A 21479-nucleotide genomic window follows, 5' to 3' on the forward strand; every position below is an offset into this window, starting at 1 on the left:
GCACCCACGGGCATCCGAGTCCTGAAATTCCAGTCACACTCTCACAGAGCCACCGCGGCCCTTCTGTTTTCAAGCCCCTGCTGGAATAAATGGCTGAGATGTTCCTAATGTTCGTTCAAAACCTGTCAAACTATTTACCCACCCCTTCTCAGATTTCCAGCCTCCGGTGTCCAAGCCCGTGAACTTTCTCTGATCCACCCTCTCTTTCTCCTTCCTCTGAGAGTATTCTTTGCCTCTTTTATGCTGTTGTGTCTTGTACCTCTCCCTCCTGGGCACAAAGCTCCCCAAAAGCAGGACCTGTTTCGTTGGCGTCTACACAGCAACTCTACCATAGACTGGGTATTTGTGGGGTGATACAGGTGCGCTCATGAGCCCAGCAGTGCTTCAGGGTGGTGATGGGTGCCATGTGTATAGGAGTCTTGGAGATGGGTGCAAACCGTCAGGGGCCGGAGCCCATAGACGCGCCCCTCCTCCCCTCCCTCCTTCCCTCCCTCCTTCCCTCCCAACACATCTCTGCCATGTCTCCTTCCTCTGTAGCAACCCCCTAGGCGCTCTCTGTCCCCGCACCCTGCCTCAGTTTCCCCTTAGCACATCTCACGGCTGCCACGGATATTTTTGTGTATGTGTTCCAATGCCCGTCTTGCCTGCAGAATGTCAGCTCAGTGAGTGCAGGAGGTTTGTGTCACCCCTGCTTGGAGTCCAGCACCTAGAACAATGCATGGTGCATAGCGGGTTCTCAATAAAGAAATAGTTTTTGAGGGAATGAATAAAAGCTCCACCAAAATGCTACACTTGGAGGCCGACATAGACCGAATTCAAAGTCATAATTATACTCTAGAACTTCCCAGAAAAGAACTCCTGTGCCCTTTTTAAGGTGTTATGAAAGCTACCTCTCATAATGTGGAAAGCCTAAATATTCTTTAAGACATTATTTCCTGCCATCACTCATAAAAGTACACTTACAGGATATGAAAGTATAAGCACTGATTTACTTTTTTAGGCAGAAATGTAAACAAGGAAAGAGGGCTCCAAGCAAGAAAAATAATGCAACATGCAATTTTAAATCATATCATTAACATGCAGTAGATGGGTCTGAATGAATTTTCCAAGTGAATATAGACCTTTTGGGCAGACTTGACATGTTTCTTCAGAGAGAAGCCCTGGGGCCTGTGGATGAAGTTTCAGGGAGTTTTGTCTGCATGTAACACAGGAAAAGCCGTGAAGTGTTGTAAGCATCGTTCTAAGGTTCTAGCTGGATGTGCCCTGTAGGTCCGCACTGTGATGGTGGAAGCTCCTACCCGGAGTTCTCCAGGCAGAAACTAGGTGGCCAGTGACGGAGAGGTCTTAGGAAGATCCCTTTGGGCTCTTGGGGACTCTGTGACCTCATATTCTCGCCAACATAGGAGTCCGGGGTTGTTCTTTTCCATTACTGATGCAGTAGATCACCTGTAGGGAACAGGCCAGCATCCAGGCACATTAGGCACCTTCTCCAAACATTGGGTATCTCTGGCCACATACAGTGGCACTTAACACTAAAAAACTGCACACTTGAGCGATCTGAAGTGCATTCTAATCCCATCACCAAAACCCATTGTATCTGTGAAGTCAAAGTTTAGTATTAAGCCAACTTTATTGAGTTGTCTTTTGAAAACGTGATGATTGTCCACTCATGGGGTATGGCATCACCGAGGCTCACCAGCTGCCAGAGAATCTCAGGAGGTTGTGCCTTAGCTGTCCAGGCTGTATTTTGCTGTCTCTGCCTAACCTACCTGCCTTGGACAGGACGTGACTTCAGCTCTCTGATCATGTCAGAGCCTCGCTTCATAATCTGGATTTTTTTTTTTTAAAGAAGATACCCAGAGAAAGTCAATCTTATTTTTCCACTTAGTGGTTATTTGTGAAAAGTTTGTTTTATAGATGGAGATAAGGAGGCATTGGCACTGGACGAAAGGAATCCTCACCTTAAACCACACTGCTGGCATATTTTGACCACCAGCAAAATATCCATCCATCTCTCCCACCCAAGTTCCTATAGTAGGTGATGTTCTTGTTTTAAACCAGGGAACATTAATTGCCTAGCAGAGATGAATTAGAAGTATTCGATTGGAAACGTATAGCTGGCCCTCAACAAAAGTTTCCATTTTAGATAAGACATAAAGGGGCACCTGGGTGGCTCATTTGGTTAAGTGTCTGCCTTCGGCTCAGGTCATGATCCCAGGGTCCTGGGATGGAGCCCCGCATCGGGCTCCCTGCTCGGCGGGAAGCCTGCTTCTCCCTCTCCCACTCCCCCTGCTTGTGTTCCCTCTCTCGCTGTCTCTCTCTCTGTCAAATAAATAAAATATTTTAGATAAGACATAAAAAGAATCGATCACAAACTTAATTATTGATGCTAATGGAAAGGAAAAGGAATAATGGATAACAGATGCTTGTCTAGCCATGAGTTTCTGCTCCTCCCCTTTCTCACTGTCGAAGAGAACACTTGCATATGTAGATGCTTGGTGGCGCAGGGAGGGAAAGTCCGTGAGTGAACCCCACTTGGCGGATTAAAAGGGGTGTGCTGATTTCTGGCTCTTACATTATTCCAACAGAGCTTCAAAACCCATATTTTTATATAAAAACCGTATTTCTAAATGTTGGAAACCAACTACAATTTGAAACATGTTCCTTTTGGCTAAGCAGAGCATTAGCAGGCTACATCCGAACCACAGGTGACCGGTCTGTGACGTCTGCTCGAAGCAACACAATGGATTGCCAGGGGGAGTTCCTTATTGGTTTTTGGTCCCAATTATGAGCTTCCCTCTTGGTTATCACTGAGTAACCAAAGCTTAAATAGCCAAAAGGAGCCATAAGAGAAGTAGATCTATTTAAGTCTCAAGGATCCAATGCTGGACACTCATGAATCCATGATACCTTTTAAAACTGATCTGTAGGAATCTTTCGAAGGTGTTTGTACTTAATCCATACTGTCCAGCATGGTTGAATAAGGCAGTTTTCATATTAATAGATTCTTCCCATTATACCGTACATAAATTGTCTTCAGAGACGTAAGGCTATTTATCCCTTGTCCTGCTAGCTGTGAATCGATCTTTGCTGCTCCGGGGAGCTCTTTGGCACTGTCCGTGTCTGCCATCATTGACTCGAACCACTGGTCCACATGAGGAAGAAAGTTCTCACAAAATAAACTGCGGTGATTGTTAATTCCGCTTTCCTTGCTTCGTTGTTGAGGAAACCGAGGCACAGCGCTGTTAGTGACTTAGGCAAACCACGCAGCCAGTCAGTAGCGGCACCAGACCCCACGCCCTCCGGCCGCCATGCTGGTGTTTCTGTGAACACTGTTCTTCTCACGTGTGTCCTGCTTAACATAATGGCTGGCCATCGAAGGTTTTGTGTGCTTGGCACATTGTACCCAGAGAAAGAACAAAAGAGGTAAACCTGGAAGATTTACTAAGGAAAAAGGCGAAAAACAAAGCTCAGAAGTCACGTTTTCTCGTAAGTTCTGTCCGTGTCATGCACACCAGTTACGTAGCTTCAAAAACGGGGTGGCTCACATTTGAGTGAGAATACAGAAGATGTGGTGTGAGCCCCTCGTCCTACTACCACGAGGAGATTTGCATGCTAATAATGAATCGCTGTTAAGGAAAAGAGTCAACAAGAGACCTACAGTTAGGAGTTTAGCCCATATCCAACATGTAAATGCACACTCATTATAAGAATGGGAGCTACAGATAATCATGTAAATTGTGGGTGATCCCAATCCTGTACATTCCGCACTCAGCACAGTGGAGAGCTTAATACACAAACATGAAACAGCGGTTGTCTTCTTCAGTGTTGTCCAACAACAAAAAAGCCAAAATGGCAACCGAAGGTGCAGCAGGGGCAGAGAGGATTGAAAAATGAATTCGAAAAAGGAGCAAAACTTCTTACAAAGCGCTTTCTTCAGGAAATGTGGTGCCAAATCGGCAAATTTTTTCTCTCCAAGGAGATAAAGTAGGGTCATCCATGATCTTAAAATAGTCACATTCAAAGAAAAATGAGCAGAGACATCTGGCTAAATGTTACATCTGTTTTCACTTCCATTAATTTTTTTCCCAGAAGAAGGTATTAGATCATGTTAGACAGCTATTGGATGATAATACAGCACTCCAAACATATTTTTAAAAGCCACCTGTTTTATGCTTTGTGGCTGTCAGTCCATACATGGACATGAATATAGGGAATCCCTAAACACAGTAACGTCCCTTCTGCCTGGTTTCTATCTCAGCAGAATCATTAAAATGTCAGGGAGAAGCCCCTTCGCCCCCTGCCTCATTTCCCTAAGACAGGTTCTGACTTTCACCTCGCTCTTTCATCCAGTTAAATTATTGAGCAGCTGCTGTATGCCTCTAGATGCTAAGGAGTCAAAGAATTAGACAGAGGTCCTGCCTTGAGGGACTCGTGTTGAGGGGGGAGCACCCTTACCAGAAATGTCATCTCATGTGATCGGTGCTTTTACTGAGATGTGTGCACGGGGGTGGGAGAACCGAGGAATCCTCTATGTGCTAGCAACTTTGCTGGAGCCGACTGTATGCATTTGAATAAGGCATCGTCCTTGACCTTAGGGAAGTCACAGACGCGTGGTAAGACTCTACCTAACAGAAGTCCATAGATTTAGGCCTTAGAGGCTGCTCTGAAAGTCCAGTAGTTCACTGTTTCCTTTCCCACTAGCCGAGCCACAGAGCCACCACCCATTCTACAGATGAGAATGTTAAGACACTTTATACATCTTGCCCAAAGCACACAGTTAATCAGGGGCACGGGCGGGGCTAGAATCAGTATTATTTTTTCCACACCTGAATTCTCCAGGTGCCCGTGAACACCACTCTCGCTATCTCCTGTGCACGGGGACAAACTGCCATTTTTGCTGATGGTTTTCCTCCAATGCTTCTTCCACAGACATGTATACTGAGCCCTAGTGAAGTTCCAGACACAAGAGGGCACTGCAGCCCTGCATGTTAGTTCCTGCCTTCCCAGGCCTGTATGGGGTCGGTGCGATACGGGGCATTTGCCAATGTCTGCTGCCCGCTCCAGTGTCTAAATCACACCACCTGCACTGACTCTGTCCACCACCCAGTGGGGCCACAGAGACAGAGCCGTCCAAACCGAGAAGTCTCTCTCTGATGCTCACTATCTGCCAGATATTGACTGCAGGCTAGGCATGCAAGGATGAGCAAGACAGAGAGGCCCTGCCCTCAAGTAGCCCAGAGTCTAGGGACCTTAAACATGTTGTGAAATCCATCAAGGGGACTAGCATGGGAAGGGAGCTGGCAAGAGCTTCAGCTGGGATGGGCTACCTCACCCACGTCATGGGTGTGAACTGTTCCCTGTGCTCCAGGAGCTTACTGTCGAGGAGACAGACACCACCCACTGGAGAACAATAAAGGGCAGAATATAGCAAATTCTTTGGGAAAAACTATAAAAGCCATAGGTAGCCAGGAAAGAAAGCATTTGGTAACTGGTAAAAATGGGGAGGAAAAATAGCAAATGGTCCTTACCAAGGAGGAAGAAACGGAAGTGACTTCCTTGTGTCTTGGCTGCCTCGTCTATAAAATTGAGATAATTATAGTACCTGCCTGGTAGGGTTGTCATAAGCTTTAAATTATTATTATTCATAAAGCACTCCTAGCAGAACCTAGTAGCGGTGGTGGTGAGGATGTTGCTGTTCTTCATCATTGATGATGTTATTGTTGATGATGATGACAACAGTGTTATTGATGACTATGATGATGGCGATGGTGGTGATGTGATTATGATGATGACGTTGTTGATGATGGTGCTATTGATGAGAATGGTTCTGTTATTCATTGCTAATGATGTTATTGTTGATGATCATGATGACCATGTTATTGCTGTTGTCCATCATTGATGATGTTATTGTTGATAATGATGACAGTGTTATTGATGATTATGATGACATCGATGATACTGATGTGATTATGATGGGGTTGATGACAATGGTTCTGTTATTCATTGTTGATGATGTTATTGTTGATGTGACAATGTTATTGATGATTGTGATGATGATGATGATGGTGTTGATGATGATTGTGTTGATGATGGTGTTGATGATGATGATGGTGATGATGATGGTGTTGATGATGATGATTATGATGATGATGATGACGGTGTTGATGGTGATGATGGTGACGATGGTGACGTTACTGTTGTTGCTGTTGTCGCCCTAGCTCTGACTCATACCTGAGAGGTGGGGCCTTCAACTATTGTCACCTTTTCCCTGTAGTGGGAAGTAGTTTCACCTCTTGTTTTGATGATGTGAATTTACATAGAGGTCAGTTATTAATAGCTGTTATGTTTCTATTTTGTGCAAAAATTAGGCCAAAATGACCAAACTATGATGGAATGTATCTGTAGACAAAGGATTTTTATTTACTTTCTGGGTATAAGAAGTAGTTGGTGTGGCCTTCATGGTTAGCTGAAGTGGATATTGAAGATCCAGGCCAGGATCTGGACCTTTCTAGATAGTGTGGAAGGTGTGCACATCTTCATGCAGAGGGCAAGAGAGAGTCTGTCCCCAGAGCACTCAGACCAGATAGATCACCTCAACTGTTTCCAAATTGAAACAAAATGAAGAAACACACAGATGATGAATTTTACTTTGCCTGGGCAGGCAGACCCCCACATCCTCCAGATCTTAAGCATAGCATCAAACTTCCGTCTCCTTTGAATTCCCAGCTGCTACTGAGGGATGTTTACATTATTAATAATTATTAATAACAGCTTCCATCTATCTCACTCTTGCAATGCCAAGAACTGCAAAGAACGTCGACTTCATTTAGTCCTTACAAACGGCATAGCTGTCCACATTTTACATGTGAGGAGACCACGGCTCAGAAACCAGGGTCACATGGTTTTACGTGGGCGAGCTCAGACAAGATGAACGTTATGCTCTTACCTAAGAAGTAAAGTTTAATTTATTTATTGTCAGAATGATCATCATTTGTAGGCCTGGGCATAAAAGAGCCCCTTTTTTCTTTTTTGTGATTTGGAGCCACTGTCTACAGTCACCGCAAGATTCTAATGGGTGCATGCTCAGGATAATTGCCAAGGGCACAAGTGCCCAGGGGGACTTTGCTCCGATGGTGACCTGCGTCTGTGCTGTATGTCATTGGCCTAGGGCAGTCGCACAGTTTAGCTGAGTAACATGTATATGGAAAGTTTCTCTGGGGGTGGGGAAGGAGGGAGTGTCTTGCAAACAGGGTCAGTGTGTACCATATGTGGCTTTTCTGACCACAAAGTAAGACCTGCCTCTAGGTCCCTTTGTGGGTTGAATTGCGTCCCCCCCCACCCCTCCCCTCCAAATAATATATTGAAGTCCTAACCCCAGTACTTCAGAATGTGACTTTATTTGGAAATAGGATTGCTGCATACGTAATTAATGGAGAAGAAATCATTTTGGAATAAGGTGGGACCTTAATCCAATGACTGGTGTCTTATAAGAAGAGGGAAAGAGACAGACACACAGGACAGAAAGCCGCGTGACAACAGAGGCAGGTAGACCAAGGAGCACCAGGGACTGCTGGCCACCACCAGAAGTGGAAGGACCCTCCCAGGGAGGTTTCACAGAGGGGGCCCCTGGCCATGCTGACACCTGCGTGTCTCAGACTCCCAGCCTCCACACCGTGAGGCAGTAAATTCTGTTGTCCTAAGCCCGCCAGATGTTGGAACTTCGTTATGGCAGCCCTGGGAAACTGATACAGTCCCCAAGTAGGGGCTCCTCCAGACCCTTCCTCAACCACCAAAAATCCCACTCTGACTTATTACCTTAGAGCAGTGCTTCTCAAAGAGTAGCACACAGGCTCGGCTGGACGTGCAAATTCACAGGCTCCATCACAAACTATGGAATTGGAGACTGGAGTGGCCCCCTCCAGCCTCCACCTTTCTAAAGGCCCTCCCGGTGATCTTGGTCCAGCTGGAGTTGGATGGAGGGTGTGCGAAACACCGTCTCCTGCTTCCGAGATAGACTTCTCACATTCTTGGTTTTTCTGAAATCAACATGCATCTTGCCATCTCTGTAAAATCTTATTTATTTTTTTAAAGATTTTATTTATTTATTTGACAGAGAGAAACACAGCGAGAGAGGGAACACAAGCAGGGGGAGTGGGAGAGGGAGAAGCAGGCTTCCTGCTGAGCAGGGAGCCCAATGTGGGACTGGATCTCAGGACCCTGGGGTCATGACCTGAGCTGAAGGCAGATGCTTAATGACTGAGCCACCCAGGCGCCCCAGTAAAATCTTATTTAAACCAGTGGTTCATCTCGCAGTCACTGGCGTCTCAGAATCCACGAAAAATAGTAAACACAACATCCATCCACTGCGCCTATTAGTGCTGTCTTGTTTAAGAAGCAACAGTTGAGGTAGAAGTGATTCCTGGGCAGGATTTTAAAGAAGTCTGTGTCCTGGGCAGCGGGGGTGGGTAATGAGCACCTTGAGACACATCGTGACCTTCAGAAATGCTTCCCAGGAGGGGTTTAAAGCCCCCCGTTCATCTCTGATGCGCCAAAGTCAGCCTGAGGCTCACCCTCTGGGTCCCGCTCCTATTTAATTACTGTGAGCTTCATTTCTGCCACTTCTGCTGGCCTTTTGGGAGCTCTTGAGCCTTTGCTTCTAAGATGCACCCCTCGCTTAGAGACAGGCCCCCCGACCGAGGGAAGGACTGCATTGGTTGACTTGTTTTCTTCTCTCTCTTCTGGAAGTATTTCCCTATGAAGCATGCCGACTCCATCGCCCCCAGTCCCAGCCCACTCGGGAAACTGAGACTTCAGATAAAAATAGTGTGCGGTTAGGGGGCTGGTATTTAAGAGAGAACATCTGTTCTGTCACACTTTAAAAACACGGCTACTAAAGCAGGAGAAAATTAATTAAAAGTGTCACTCATGTGGCTGTTCAAATTACATTTCTACTTCTTCTCCACAGAGCATTCACTTATGTGTTATAAGGTATTTTGCTGTGGTGTTCTACATCATTAATTCTGTTTAAATTACTCTAAATTGTCCACTGACGTAACAAAAATGAGGAAATTGGGGGGAAGAGATTTTATTTTCATAGAGTTTTTCAAGCATGAGTTTTAGTAACACGCTGTAGGTTGGTGTGGACAACACACTCATACACACATGTAAGAACATGCACGCACACATGCACAGATACATGTGCATACACACAAGTGTGCATACATGCACACGCACATGCTCACACGCACAGATACATGTGCACACACGCAGGTGTGCATACATGCACGCACACACGCACACGCAGATACACGTGCATACACGCATGTGTGCATACATGCACGTGCACACGCTCACACGCACAGATACATGTGCATACACGCAGGTGTGCATACATGCACGCGCACACGCTCTCACGCACAGATACTGGTGCATACATACAGGTGCACGCATATGCACACACATGCTCACACACACAGATATATGTGCATACATGCAGGTGCACACATGCTCACACACAGATATATGTGCATGCATACAGGTGCACACACACACATGCTCACACACACACAGATGCACTTGCATACATGCAGGTGCACGCACACAAGCACGCACACACACATGTGCATACATACAGGTACGCACACGCTCACACGCACAGACATGTGCATACATGCAGGTGCACACACACATGCTCACACACATGTGCATACATACAGGTGCACACACGCTCACACACAGATACATGTGCGTACATGCAGGTGCACACAGGTGCACACATGCTCACACACATGTGCATACATACAAGTACTCACATGCACAGATACATGTGCGTACATGCAGGTGCCACACACAGGCACGCACACGCTCACACACGTGCATACATACAGGTACACACACACAGATACATGTGCATACATGCAGGTGCACACAGGCACACACATGCTCACACACATGTGCGTACATACAGGTACACACATGCTCACATGCACAGACATATGTGCATACATGCAGGTGCACACAGGCTCACACACATGTGCATACATACAGGTGCACACATGCTCACACAGAGATACATGTGCATACATGCAGGTGCACGCACACAGGCATGCACACACACATGTGCATACATACAGGTGCACACGCATGCTCACACGCACAGACATGTGCATACATGCAGGTGCACACACAGGCACACATGCTCACACATGTGCATACATACAGGTACACACACATGCACAGATACATGTGTGTACATGCAGGTGCACACACACAGGCACACATGCTCACACACATGTGCATACATACAGGTACACATGCTCACACTCACAGATGCATGTGCATACATGCAGGTGCACACACAGGCACGCACACGCTCACACTCGTGCATACATGCAGGTACACACACGCTCACACGCACAGATACATGTGCGTACATGCAGGTGCGCACACACAGGCACACACACATGCTCACACACATGTGCATACGTACAGGTGCATACATGCTCACACACAGATACATGTGCATACATGCAGGTGCACACACAGGCACACACACATGCTCACACATGTGCATACATGCAGGTGCACACACGCTCACACGTGCATACATACAGGTGCGCACACCCTCACACGCACAGATACATGTGTGTACGTGCAGGTGCACACACAGGCACACACACATGCTCACACACATGCACTTGCATACAGACAGCTGCACACTCTCACACATGCATGCACACATGCTCACGTGCCCCATGCACAAAATTTACTCTCTTTCTGTAAAAGTGTCACTGCCTTTTCCCTTCTCCCCAGTGTTGGTGATGTTTTGTAGAACAATGATTACCCAAGTTTCAACATCTGTGTTGGTTTATTTTTCTCACTTCTTTTCCCACCATTTCCATCCCAAAGCAAAGGAAGACTTTTATATCCACATTCCCACAAGATCCCCCAAGAGACCTTATACTTTTTATAAATTTGTTCATTTATTTTAAAAAATGTTTAGTTAGGGTGCTCCGTTTGCTGGGAGCCCAATGTGCCGAGCTCCTGCAGTCGCTGCTCTCCAGGGCTGGGGCTTTAGTTTGCCGAGATGGTACATGTTCATGAAGACAGTAATTCAGGGAGAAAGCAGTGTAACACAAGCAGTAAAACAATTATTAAATAATTCAGAGAACTAAGGACTTCTAGCTGGAGGGTGTCGGGAATATTTTTAGATGCATAGAATGGTAGGGCAGAAGGAAGCTTAAAGATCCTCTAATCCCAGCATTTTATAATGTGTTTTAAGCCACAGAGCCCTTTCTTCAAAAGGAAACTCACTGGGATGCTCAGCATTGTAATAGCAGCCCTCACGAGGCTCCCAAGTGCTTCCCTTGAAAACCTCTGATCTAGTTCTGTTGCCTCATTTTGCAGATTAAATAAATGTGGGGGCAAAAAGGTTAAGTCCTAAGAAGAGTCCGCTTGACGGAAATGAAGATCAGCTGTAGGGAGAGCCCATGTGTAACAGCGTGGGAAGTGTGTTTGGCTTACTTAAGTGGATATTTTGGAGGTATTTCTATGCAAGACGCTTGCAACGCTGGCCTGCCTCAGATACTGAATAATCGTAAACTTATTCTGATGAGAGGACAGTGCTTGGAAGACTCTCAAATGCCCCTTAGAATACGGTCTTTCTGTAGCAGACGCCTAAGAAAGCTACGACCCTTTAACCCTTTCCTTGCTAGGAGGCGTGGCTGCTGACCGTTGATGCACTCAGCAAACTCGCAATACCTTCGTTACAGAAGTTAGCTCTAGGTTATCTCTTGCCCAAAGCTGGTCTTTAAAACAGGTAACTGACAGCTGTGAGGTTATTCAGAAGAACGTGCTACAGCCTCTGAACTGACTCCACCCAACCTCGCAGGTTCCCAAGGGGTGCATCCCATCAGGAAATTCTGTATCCGTCATTTAATCAGCAAATACCAACTGGTCACTGACTGAATAAGACACTGTACATGTCCCTGTGTGGGATACAAAGTTGTAAGAGTTTCCTAAATGCCAGGTGTAGAAGAAGAGATTAGACATAAGGATACCATCGGCGCTCAGATTAGAACGCAATCTGAGGGCGCCTGGGTGGCTCAGTCGGTTAAGCGTCTGCCTTTGGCTGAGATCATGACCCCAGGGTCCTGGGATCGAGCCCCGCATCGGGCTCCCTACTCAGCGGGGAGCCTGCTTCTCCCTCTCCCTCTGCCCCTCCTCCCCGCTCATGCACACACGCACTCTCTTGCTCAAATAAATAAATAAAAATCTTAAAAAAAAAATTGTAATCTGAACTTTAGCTGAAATTCATCAGAGGGCTTCTGGAATCACAGATGATGAGTATTGTCATCAGTCTGAGGGACATGGCGGCACCCGAGCCACGGTGGGGATCCAGGCTCAGCCCTGCTCAGCACAAATGCGACAGCCGCTGTACATTGCATCGTTTTTCCTGTAGTTTGCCTAATCTGGCAAAACGGGCAAAGCTGAGCTCCATCTTTCATACGTTGGACTCTGAATTATGCCAAACCTCCACCCAGGTGGATGCCCAAAGGGCATAAAAATAATGCTGTGTCTTCAGCGCAGATAATTCATGAAACCTAAGGCTTTACGAATCAACAGCCCCAAGACACGAGCTGAATTTCAAGCCCTTGTCACCAGCCCTAAGCGTCACTCAGTTTCTAGAGCAAGGGGTTACACGTGACCATACCAAGTTACCATGACATTTCTCACCATCCTTGGTGAGTGTGTAAAACAGCCCACTGATTTCTATGCACCACATTTAGGCTGCCACATGGAAGTGTGTCCTCATCCAAGGTCCCCGAACACACGGAATTCGGCTGAAGCAAAACCCAGTGCTGTGGGGCATGGCAGGCAGACCCTCATGTGCCAGGTTCCATGGGAGCGATCACAAGGTTTCAAAATCAAACAGCAACGAAATCCATTGGCAGCGTGGACTAGGAAATACTTCTTTAGGACAGATACCTTTATCCTCTGTGAAAGCGCCAGGAGTTGGGCTGGCTCGCTGTTTGTTGGTATGATCCTATCACCTTGGTGCATAAACTTCGTGTATGGGGATGCATACTGCATGAGCTGGCAGATAAAGAGATCTGGATTCCGGGCAGAGGAGCCCATCTCTAGCTCACCCCGCCGGCAGAGACCCTTGCTCAGTGCTCATGAGAGGTGCGGGGAGGTGGCGCCCTTGCTTGCACGCTGTGGGCTTAGCCCTGCTTGCAAATTGTCTGTCACATAAACATTCCCCGAGGAGGAGGAGGAGAGGGATGAAGGTGAGCACGGTTGCTGTGAATTTTATTTTTTAATTTATTCTGATGACTTTTTTCTTTTCCAGTTTTGTGTCTTTCTGCATTACTTCATTTCCATCTGTAAGTGTCCTTTTTCCCCATCCGGTCAAGCAGGTGTAAATCAATGTTCTGACATGAAGGGCACCAAAAACCAGAAATGCAAAAATGAAGGTTTTCTGTTTTGTGAGTCTGTTGTGTAATTCAGATCCTTTCCTTTTGTGGTTTGAATGCTCCACCCCTGACTGCGGGGATTATATGGATCAAGACTGCCATACGTGTTGGTCGTGAATTCCTTGCTTCGATTTATTTGAAGCAATTTATTTATTCGACAATATACATGTGGAAGTCAGATATCTAACTTGAGTCAAAATGGTCTCTGTCACTAACGAAAGTTTTTAAGAAGCCAAATGTTGATTTTGCTGCAGTTATGTCTTTGGAAGCAAAGGTTGAGCAGATAGAACTAGTTTTCTCTGTCCGTGAGCACACGGTTCTGCACCTGGCTTTGAGCATTCATGCTCTCAGTGCGTCTTCCCAGGGTCCACCAGCTAGGAGACAGGCTTACCTACCAAGGGCTTCAGACACATCAGGACAGGAGTAAGAGAATCCTATTAAGTGTTTTTATGCCTGCACACACGTGTTCACACACAGGCATGCACCACGTGAATGCGGGAGTGCGTGCGTAAGGATAGGGCAACAGACGTGCACGCACAGAATTAATTGGATACTTAATATGGCACCTCGATGCAGAGAGGAGCTTATGGTGAAATATAACAGTATGGTTTCAAAAGCATGTCCTGTGTCCTAAGACGAGACCAGATACCGGAAGGGCGGAAAACAGACTCTCCTTCTCAGTACAGGTCTCGCTGCCCCCCGCTACTTGTCCACATCTGCATTTTAGAGGGAGGCTCCAGTGGTGTGTGCCAGTCTCACGGCGGGCTGGGAAGCTGAGGCAGGGTCTCTCCAACACCCAGCACGGTGCCGGACATATAGGAGGAACCCCAAAGTGCAGGCAGCCGCCTCTGTGACTCTTGCTAAGAGCAGACCTTGACAGCCCCATGTTCTGCACGGGAGACCCAGAGAGGGAAAGTTGCAGAGCTGGAACCAGAAAGTAACTGGGGGCAGAGCTGCAACCAGAGCAGACCTCCCTACCATGTCCCTGCTTGTGGGAGTCACCTTGCTGACCTCTCCACCACGCAGCTTCTGGCGATCGTGCTTACTGTCTGGCATCAAGGCCTAGTTTGTGCCTGTCTGTCTTCCCTACCAGACTCTGAGTCCCTGACAGCAAATACTTTATCTGTTTCTGGCTGTTTCCCCTGGACTTGGCGGTATGCCTTGCACATGGGGGAATCTTTATATATGTGTGTTGAATTGAGTTATAGGCAAAGGAAAAAGAAACCATGAGCAGGAGTTGTCAGAAGAATAGCAGATGAGCAGCGTCCTGTGAGGGTCTGGCTGCCTATAAAGCAAAAAGCCAGATTTTCCAGATTTCCATCACAGTAATCTGTGCACGGATAACAGAGAGGCAGTGCCTTGCAGACAGCAGGGACAAAATAGCAAGAGCTTCATACTGTACAAAGCAACTCATGTAACCTGTGAGTTGTTGGCTGGCTGTGCATTAGATTTTTCGGAAGAAGAGGAAAGAAGACCAGTTTAAAATGTCAGTGAAACCCCTCCTAAGGCTCATTAGTAAAAGCATTCTTGTTTAAAATGGGCTTAGGGATCTTCCTTTTACTTACAGGCTCTCCCAAAAGCCTGTGTATGCTGTTCGTGTGTTTGGCATGTCCCTTCTTTTCTTTTCTTAGAGAACTCTTAGGTGAACACTAACCCAGGCCTGATCAAAGTATCATGAAGTCTAAATATCTATTGCAGATTGAGGCTCTCCTACTTTTTCTTTATTTCTTATGAGAAAATTTTTTGTAATTTAGGTGCTTTCCTAAGTCATCTGCCAATTTTCAGGAGCCTCGCCATCATAGAAAACTGAAAACTGGGTAATCTTAAAACCCACATAGAGCAGTGTTTCTAGACCACCGGGCCCAGGGAGCCAGCAGGCAGGCAGTTGGAGGAAGAGAACCCGGTTCCTGGGTCACAGATGGCCGCCAGCCCAGGGGCACCCGCTCCCAGGGGAGGGGCTGACCTTCGGACGGGATCTGGAAGGTTGGATGGGATTAGGTTAGAATCAATAGGTTTAAATTATACATAAGGGCTGCTTTTTAACTTTTGTGTCCTCTTTAAATGTAATTTTTGTCTGTTTTATGTCTGTTTGGCTATTCTAAAGAATATTCTGTGTTAGAATAGTGGGAATATGGCATGGTTGTGATGAGGCTCTCAAGGAAAAGAACACAATTCAGACCCAGTATGGAGACAGCTACTGTTGGCACTTAGAGAAAAGGTGGGGTGGGCGATGGCTAAGTATCCACAGAGGGACGAGAACCTGAATCATAAGACACAGGGACACAGGATGGTCTTACACGATCCTTCCTTAGCCTGGTTCCAGTTTGCTGCCTCGATATGTCACAGCCAAGTATGTGCTTGAAAGGTCTTTGTTCGTTAGCCGTTAATCCATTCCGCAAACATTTTGTAGGCAGCGCTGGCTCCCAGATTTTGAGTCGGCACTGGGGGTACACAGCCTGCCAGCCCAAGGATGTCAGAGAGAGTGTGTGTGTCTGTCTGTCCCTCTGCTGTTCGCCGGGGGTGTGGTGGGAGCCTGGTAGGAGCAGTTGCATTTTAATTTTATTTTACTTATTTATTTGAGAAAGAGTGAGAAGGAGCAGGGGGAGCAGCAGAGGGAGAAGCAGACCCCCCGCTGAGCAGGGAGCCCGATGCGGGGCTCGATCTCAGGACCCTGGGACCAGGACCTGCGCCGAAGGCAGACGCTTAACGACTGAGCCACCCAGGCGCCCCAGAGCAGTTGCATTTTTTTAAAATTGCAATTCAGTGTGACAATTGCTACCATTGGTGCTAAGGGCACTTTTTTGAGTGATAATTAGAAAGAACAAAGGAGAAGCATCTGCGGCGGCACGGTAAAGGGCTAAATTCTTAAATAGCGTGGGGACAAGCAACAGTGCAATTGCGGCAGATGAAGGGTGGTTCGCAGTACACAGTCACATCCACACACAATCACACACATGCACACACATGCACACAGTCACACTCACGCACACACAATCACACATGCACACACATGCACACAGTCACACTCACACAATCACACATGTGCACACACACTCACACCCACACAATCACAGATGCACACACATGCACACAGTCACACTCACACAATCACACATGTGCACACAGTCACACACACACACAATCACACATGCACACACACATGCACACAGTCACACTCAGTCACACACGTGCAGTCACACTCACACACACACAATCACACATGCACACAGTCACACCCACACCCACACAATCACACATGCACACACACATGCACACAGTCACACTCACACACAATCACACACATGCGCGCACACACACACAGTCACACCCTCACACACACACGCACACAGTCCCACATGCACACACACACATGCAGAGTCACACTCACACACACACAATCACACACATGCACACAGTCACACCCACACACGCACAATCACACATGCACACACACACAGTCACATCCACACCCACACAATCACACACATACACACACACATGCACACAGTCACACCCACACCCACACAATCACACCCACATGCACACAATACAAATGTCAAATAAGCATGAATAGATACCCCACGTCACTCAAAATTTGAAAAATTTAATTGGAGAAATACCAAGATACATTATCTTCCCATCAGAGTGGAAAAAACAAACATTGTTTAAAGTTATAACGTAGACCCCCCCATACACTGTAAGTTAGGAAGCACTGAGACAGAATCTGTGTTGCCTCTGCCGGGGGTGGTAGACCACTGTCCCCAGGGTCTCACACAGACCCCCATCCCCGGAGACCCTCCCCACCCCCACGGGACCCCCAGCTCCCCCTCAGGAGAGCTCTCCCACCCTTGGCCAAAGGCATGAGAGCCAGTGTGAATGACGGTTGGGCCCAGACGTATTAGGAGCCCCTGGGTGTCTCCCCGGCTCACTTTTGGGGTGAGCCAGCGTGTTCCAGACGAGGGCTGGAGCTCCATCCCAGGCCCCAGAATGAAGACGCCGCCCAGCAGAGAACCCAGCGGGACTTAGCTGACGTGTCTACCAGGATGTAACGTTAGCAAGAGATAAACTTCCATTGTTTGTAAGCACTGAATGTAGGGGATTGTGTTTGAAACCTCGAGCTCATCTAGTGAAAGCTGACCATAAAACCTTCTAACCCGGTAACTGCCTTGCTGGTAACTCCCTTACCTGGCAGACAGTCTTACCTGTGTGCGAAGATATGCGCACGAGGGTTTTCTGCGACACCGTTTATGGTAACAAGAAACAGAAGGAACCAGCCTAAACTTCCGTCAGTGGGGAAGGCACCGAATAAACGATCATTTGGCCATATAACGGAATACTGTACATCTGTTAAAAGAGTTTCGCAGCCTTTAAAAATATTTGTATAATTGTGTATTACAGCATTTACCGTCCTGCAAGTTTGTGTTTTCATGCAGCAGTGTATTTTCCATTTTGCCCATGTCCTTGGGTGTGCAGTTGCTCACTCGTGCGCCTGCTCATCTTCTCTGTGTGAATGCACCGCATCTCGGCTGCCCCCTCTGCTCACGGCTAGCCGGGCCACTGTTGCTCAGGCACAGTTGCCGCCCAGAACGGTCTGCCGCGAGCCTCCTCGTGTGCGTGTGTGTGTGCGTGTGCGTGTGCGTGTGCAGGGTATCTGCAGGACGTTGCAGCCCTGGAGCGGCCCGGCCGTGCCCCACCAGCGCTGTCAGACCCCAGGTCCATGCTGACTTGCGCTGCACGCACGAGCTTCCTCGAACGCCGCTTGTGTGGCCTCGCCCCCCGGCCGCTCTATTACCCGGCGTGTGCCCTAGCCAGGATTGTGGGTACATACCATGCGGCAGAGAGACTTTCTGAGTGTGCAGGGAGGTACCAAGTAGCAATTGCCTCTGGGAAGGGAGCAGGCGGAGATCAGGAAAGGGTGGACAGGTGCCCTCAAGTCTGTGTTCTATGTTTTATTAAAAAAAAAAAAAAACAACTAAGGCAATAGGGTGCAACCTTAAGATTTGATAAAGCTGCCAACTTACATGCAAGTGTTTTTATGTTATTTGAATCTGTTTGTTTAAAATATCTGCTTATGTGTAAATATGACCACAGAGAAGCATCTTAGGACTTTTCAGAAGCGCTTAGGTCCCTTCTGGGAAGCGGGGGTCAGAAGGGTGTTGCACTTGTCACTCTACTCCTTTCTTTAGTGTTTGCATTTTTTTTAGAAACCTATTATCAAGTTCATGAATTAAAAATTGAGGAGGGGTGAGTTTCTGATTGTATGGATGAGATGAAAGACTTCAAACTCTCAGAACCTGTGTTTTCTCATCTGTAAAATATGGGTTAGAAGCATCTACTTTGTAGGGCTGCTGTGAGGATTATGAATTATTCATATTATAGATCTTGCAGAGCACCTTTACATAGTAGGCACTAAATAAATAATAATTGTTTACATTATTAATAAAAATGTAGGATACGCTCTGTTTGCAAATTTACTCACCCTGAAATGTGCAGAGAAAATAGATGTAATTTCTTTATTTCTCAATAAGTGATCTGTTCTTCCACATGAGCTCCCCACGGGGGAAAATGGATCTTGGAGCCAGGAAACTTAGTTTGATTCAATAATTTAAACCCACAGCCAATGTTTAAATCCCTTTCAGTAAATGCTGTCTCTTTAGATTTAAACACCTAGACTCTCAGATCACTGCTGCCCACCCCCGCTGGGGAGATGGTGTCAGATTTATCAAATAAAAATGCAGGACAGGGGCGCCTGGGTGGCTCAGTTGTTAAGCGTCTGCCTTCGGCTCAGGTCGTGATCCCAGGGTCCTGGGATCGAGCCCCATATCGGGCTCCCCGCTCTGCGGGGGGCCTGCTTCTCCCTCTCCCACTCCCCCTGCTTGTGTTCCCTCTCTCGCTGTGTCTCTCTCTGTCAAATAAATAAATAAAAATCTTTAAAATAAAATAAAATAAAATAAAAATGCAGGACACCCAATTATATTTAATTCCAGGTAAACAATTTTTTTAGTGGTAAGTCCCAAATACTGCATGGGACATATTTATACTAAACCAAACCAAAACAAAGCACTGTATTGTTTATCTGAAATTAAAATGTAACCAGATATCCTGCATTCTTTTTGGGCAATCCTATCTAATGGGTGAATGGTGGAGGAGGGAAGGGGTGGGGGGCAATAAGACCCCTGGGCCTCCCGGACTTTGGATGTGCACTGGGCAGTGTCTGGGTCCAGCCCCTGGGCCGTGGACAGGCTCTGAGGGCCATGGCTGGTGCAACCCACAGTCTGTCTCTCAGCTTAGCCAGGGCCTGGCTGAACCAGCCCCATCTTGCTCCTCAGTGGCACGTCCTCTTTGGGCCTGGACTAGGACCTCCACTCGATAGCCACCACAGTGGGGTCTCTAAGTCCTCAGAATAGCGGGATCTATGGCAGGTTTCCAGGCTCTCAGTGGAGCCGCTAGTCATGTGGTCCCAGAGAAACATGCAAGAAGTTATGATGATCCCAGGGAAGCTCAACACCATCCCTCTCCCCAAACAGTACCTGTCCTCTGGCTCAGATGTGGCCACCCCTGAGCTCAGAGCGTCCCCGCATCCCCAGCCTGAAGCAGAGAGCAGGCGGCACCCTGGCCACGGTGTCCCCGCCATGGCCCTCTCTCCCTCTGCCCCCCTGCCTTCCGCCTGCCTCCCACCTCCTCTCTCTGCCTTCGTTGTGCCCAGTCCCCCAGGGCCAAGGGGCAGCCCTCCCCTGCTCCTTCTTGGATGCTCTGTGACCCCCACTCAGCACTTACTCCATGAATATGAAATCAAGCACCAGCTATATTCCGAACACCATCTAGATGCTAGAAATAATGGCAGTGAGTAAGACAGCTCTTCTAGAGCTTACACTCTTGTGCAGTTGAAGACAAACACAGTGAGCAAATACTGAAAATCCCCGTCCTAAGGTCCCAACTTCACAGAACGTGGCAGGGAAGCTCTCTAAACGGGGAGGGAGTGCGGACGGGTAGGGGCTGGTGGCATAGTCAAGGAGGCTCCCGCTGGGTGGGTGGAGAAGGCATTTCAGCAGAGACTGGAATGAGGAAAACTAGCAAGCTTGCCAGTGTCTGGGGCAGAGGGAACGGTGGGCGCCCTTCCAGCCTGCAGAAGTCCAGCTGGCTGGAACAGAGTGAATTCACAAAGGGGGCAGGGCAGAGGCCAGAACGATCGCCTGCCTCATAGTATACTTTCAAAATGATACCAAAAATAATGTGGAAAGCCCCTTTTGCTTTCTGGACTCTCTTCTCCCTCAAGAGAACAAGGACATTGACCAAGACTGAAGCCAAGGAGGGCCCCTCTGCCCGGAGCCGGACCTTCCCTCATACCTCCGGGCTCTGGGCTTCCTGACAGCCTCGGAGCTGGAAAGCTGCAAGCTGACGTCACGCGAGGGGAGACAGACACACAGGCGGACATCCGCACAATAGCCCTGCTAGGTTAGTAAGTGTTTGCGAAGGGTCACAAGAGGCCAGCAGAGGGGACGACGTCTCCGGGACGAGCCCGCCCAGGACCGCCGCTGGAACCATTCACCGGAACTTGATGCCCTGTGTGTGATTTGCGTCAGCACAGGGACCGTGGAGCGAGGAGGGAGTGCACCAAGGGCGGCTCCGTGAAAGGCTGTTTGTGGTTTTCCGGCAACGTGCATATTGGGAGTTGGAGCCGGGTTCCTTGTGATTACCGAGGGCACGACGTTCGACAGGTAGCCCGCAACAGCCCGCTGTGTGCGAGCTGTAAGGAGGGCTAGATTCTCTTGTTCAGATAAACTAAACAGCCTTCTTTCTGTTTCTTCTCTGGCTTCTCCTCTCTCCCCACTCAGGTCCTGGAGTCCCCACGGTGACAGTGCACAACACCACAGATAAGAAAAGTAAGTGCCTTTTGCTCTTTTCTGGAATCTTCCCCTGCCATGGGAGAAAGGAAGCCGAAGTTCTGTGAGAGAATCCAGCCCACGTGTTCTGATTTGGAGACACAGAGATGGTGCTGTC

The 21479-nt window shown here is 47.7% G+C and overlaps 1 protein-coding gene across 5 annotated transcripts in view; it reads left to right on the forward strand.

Moving 5' to 3' along the window:
• The window catches only part of DPP6 (dipeptidyl peptidase like 6), an 898846-nt gene that overhangs the window by 840432 nt on the left and 36935 nt on the right, over positions 1 to 21479 (forward strand). For all 5 annotated transcript variants that reach the window (XM_078059778.1, XM_078059780.1, XM_078059777.1 and 2 more), the window contains exon 17: positions 21314 to 21361. In XM_078059778.1, the coding sequence (XP_077915904.1) occupies positions 21314 to 21361 (48 nt within the window). The remainder of the gene's footprint in view (positions 1 to 21313; positions 21362 to 21479) is intronic.

This window comes from Halichoerus grypus, chromosome 12, assembly GCF_964656455.1.
Source record: "Halichoerus grypus chromosome 12, mHalGry1.hap1.1, whole genome shotgun sequence".
NCBI lineage: Eukaryota > Metazoa > Chordata > Mammalia > Carnivora > Phocidae > Halichoerus > Halichoerus grypus.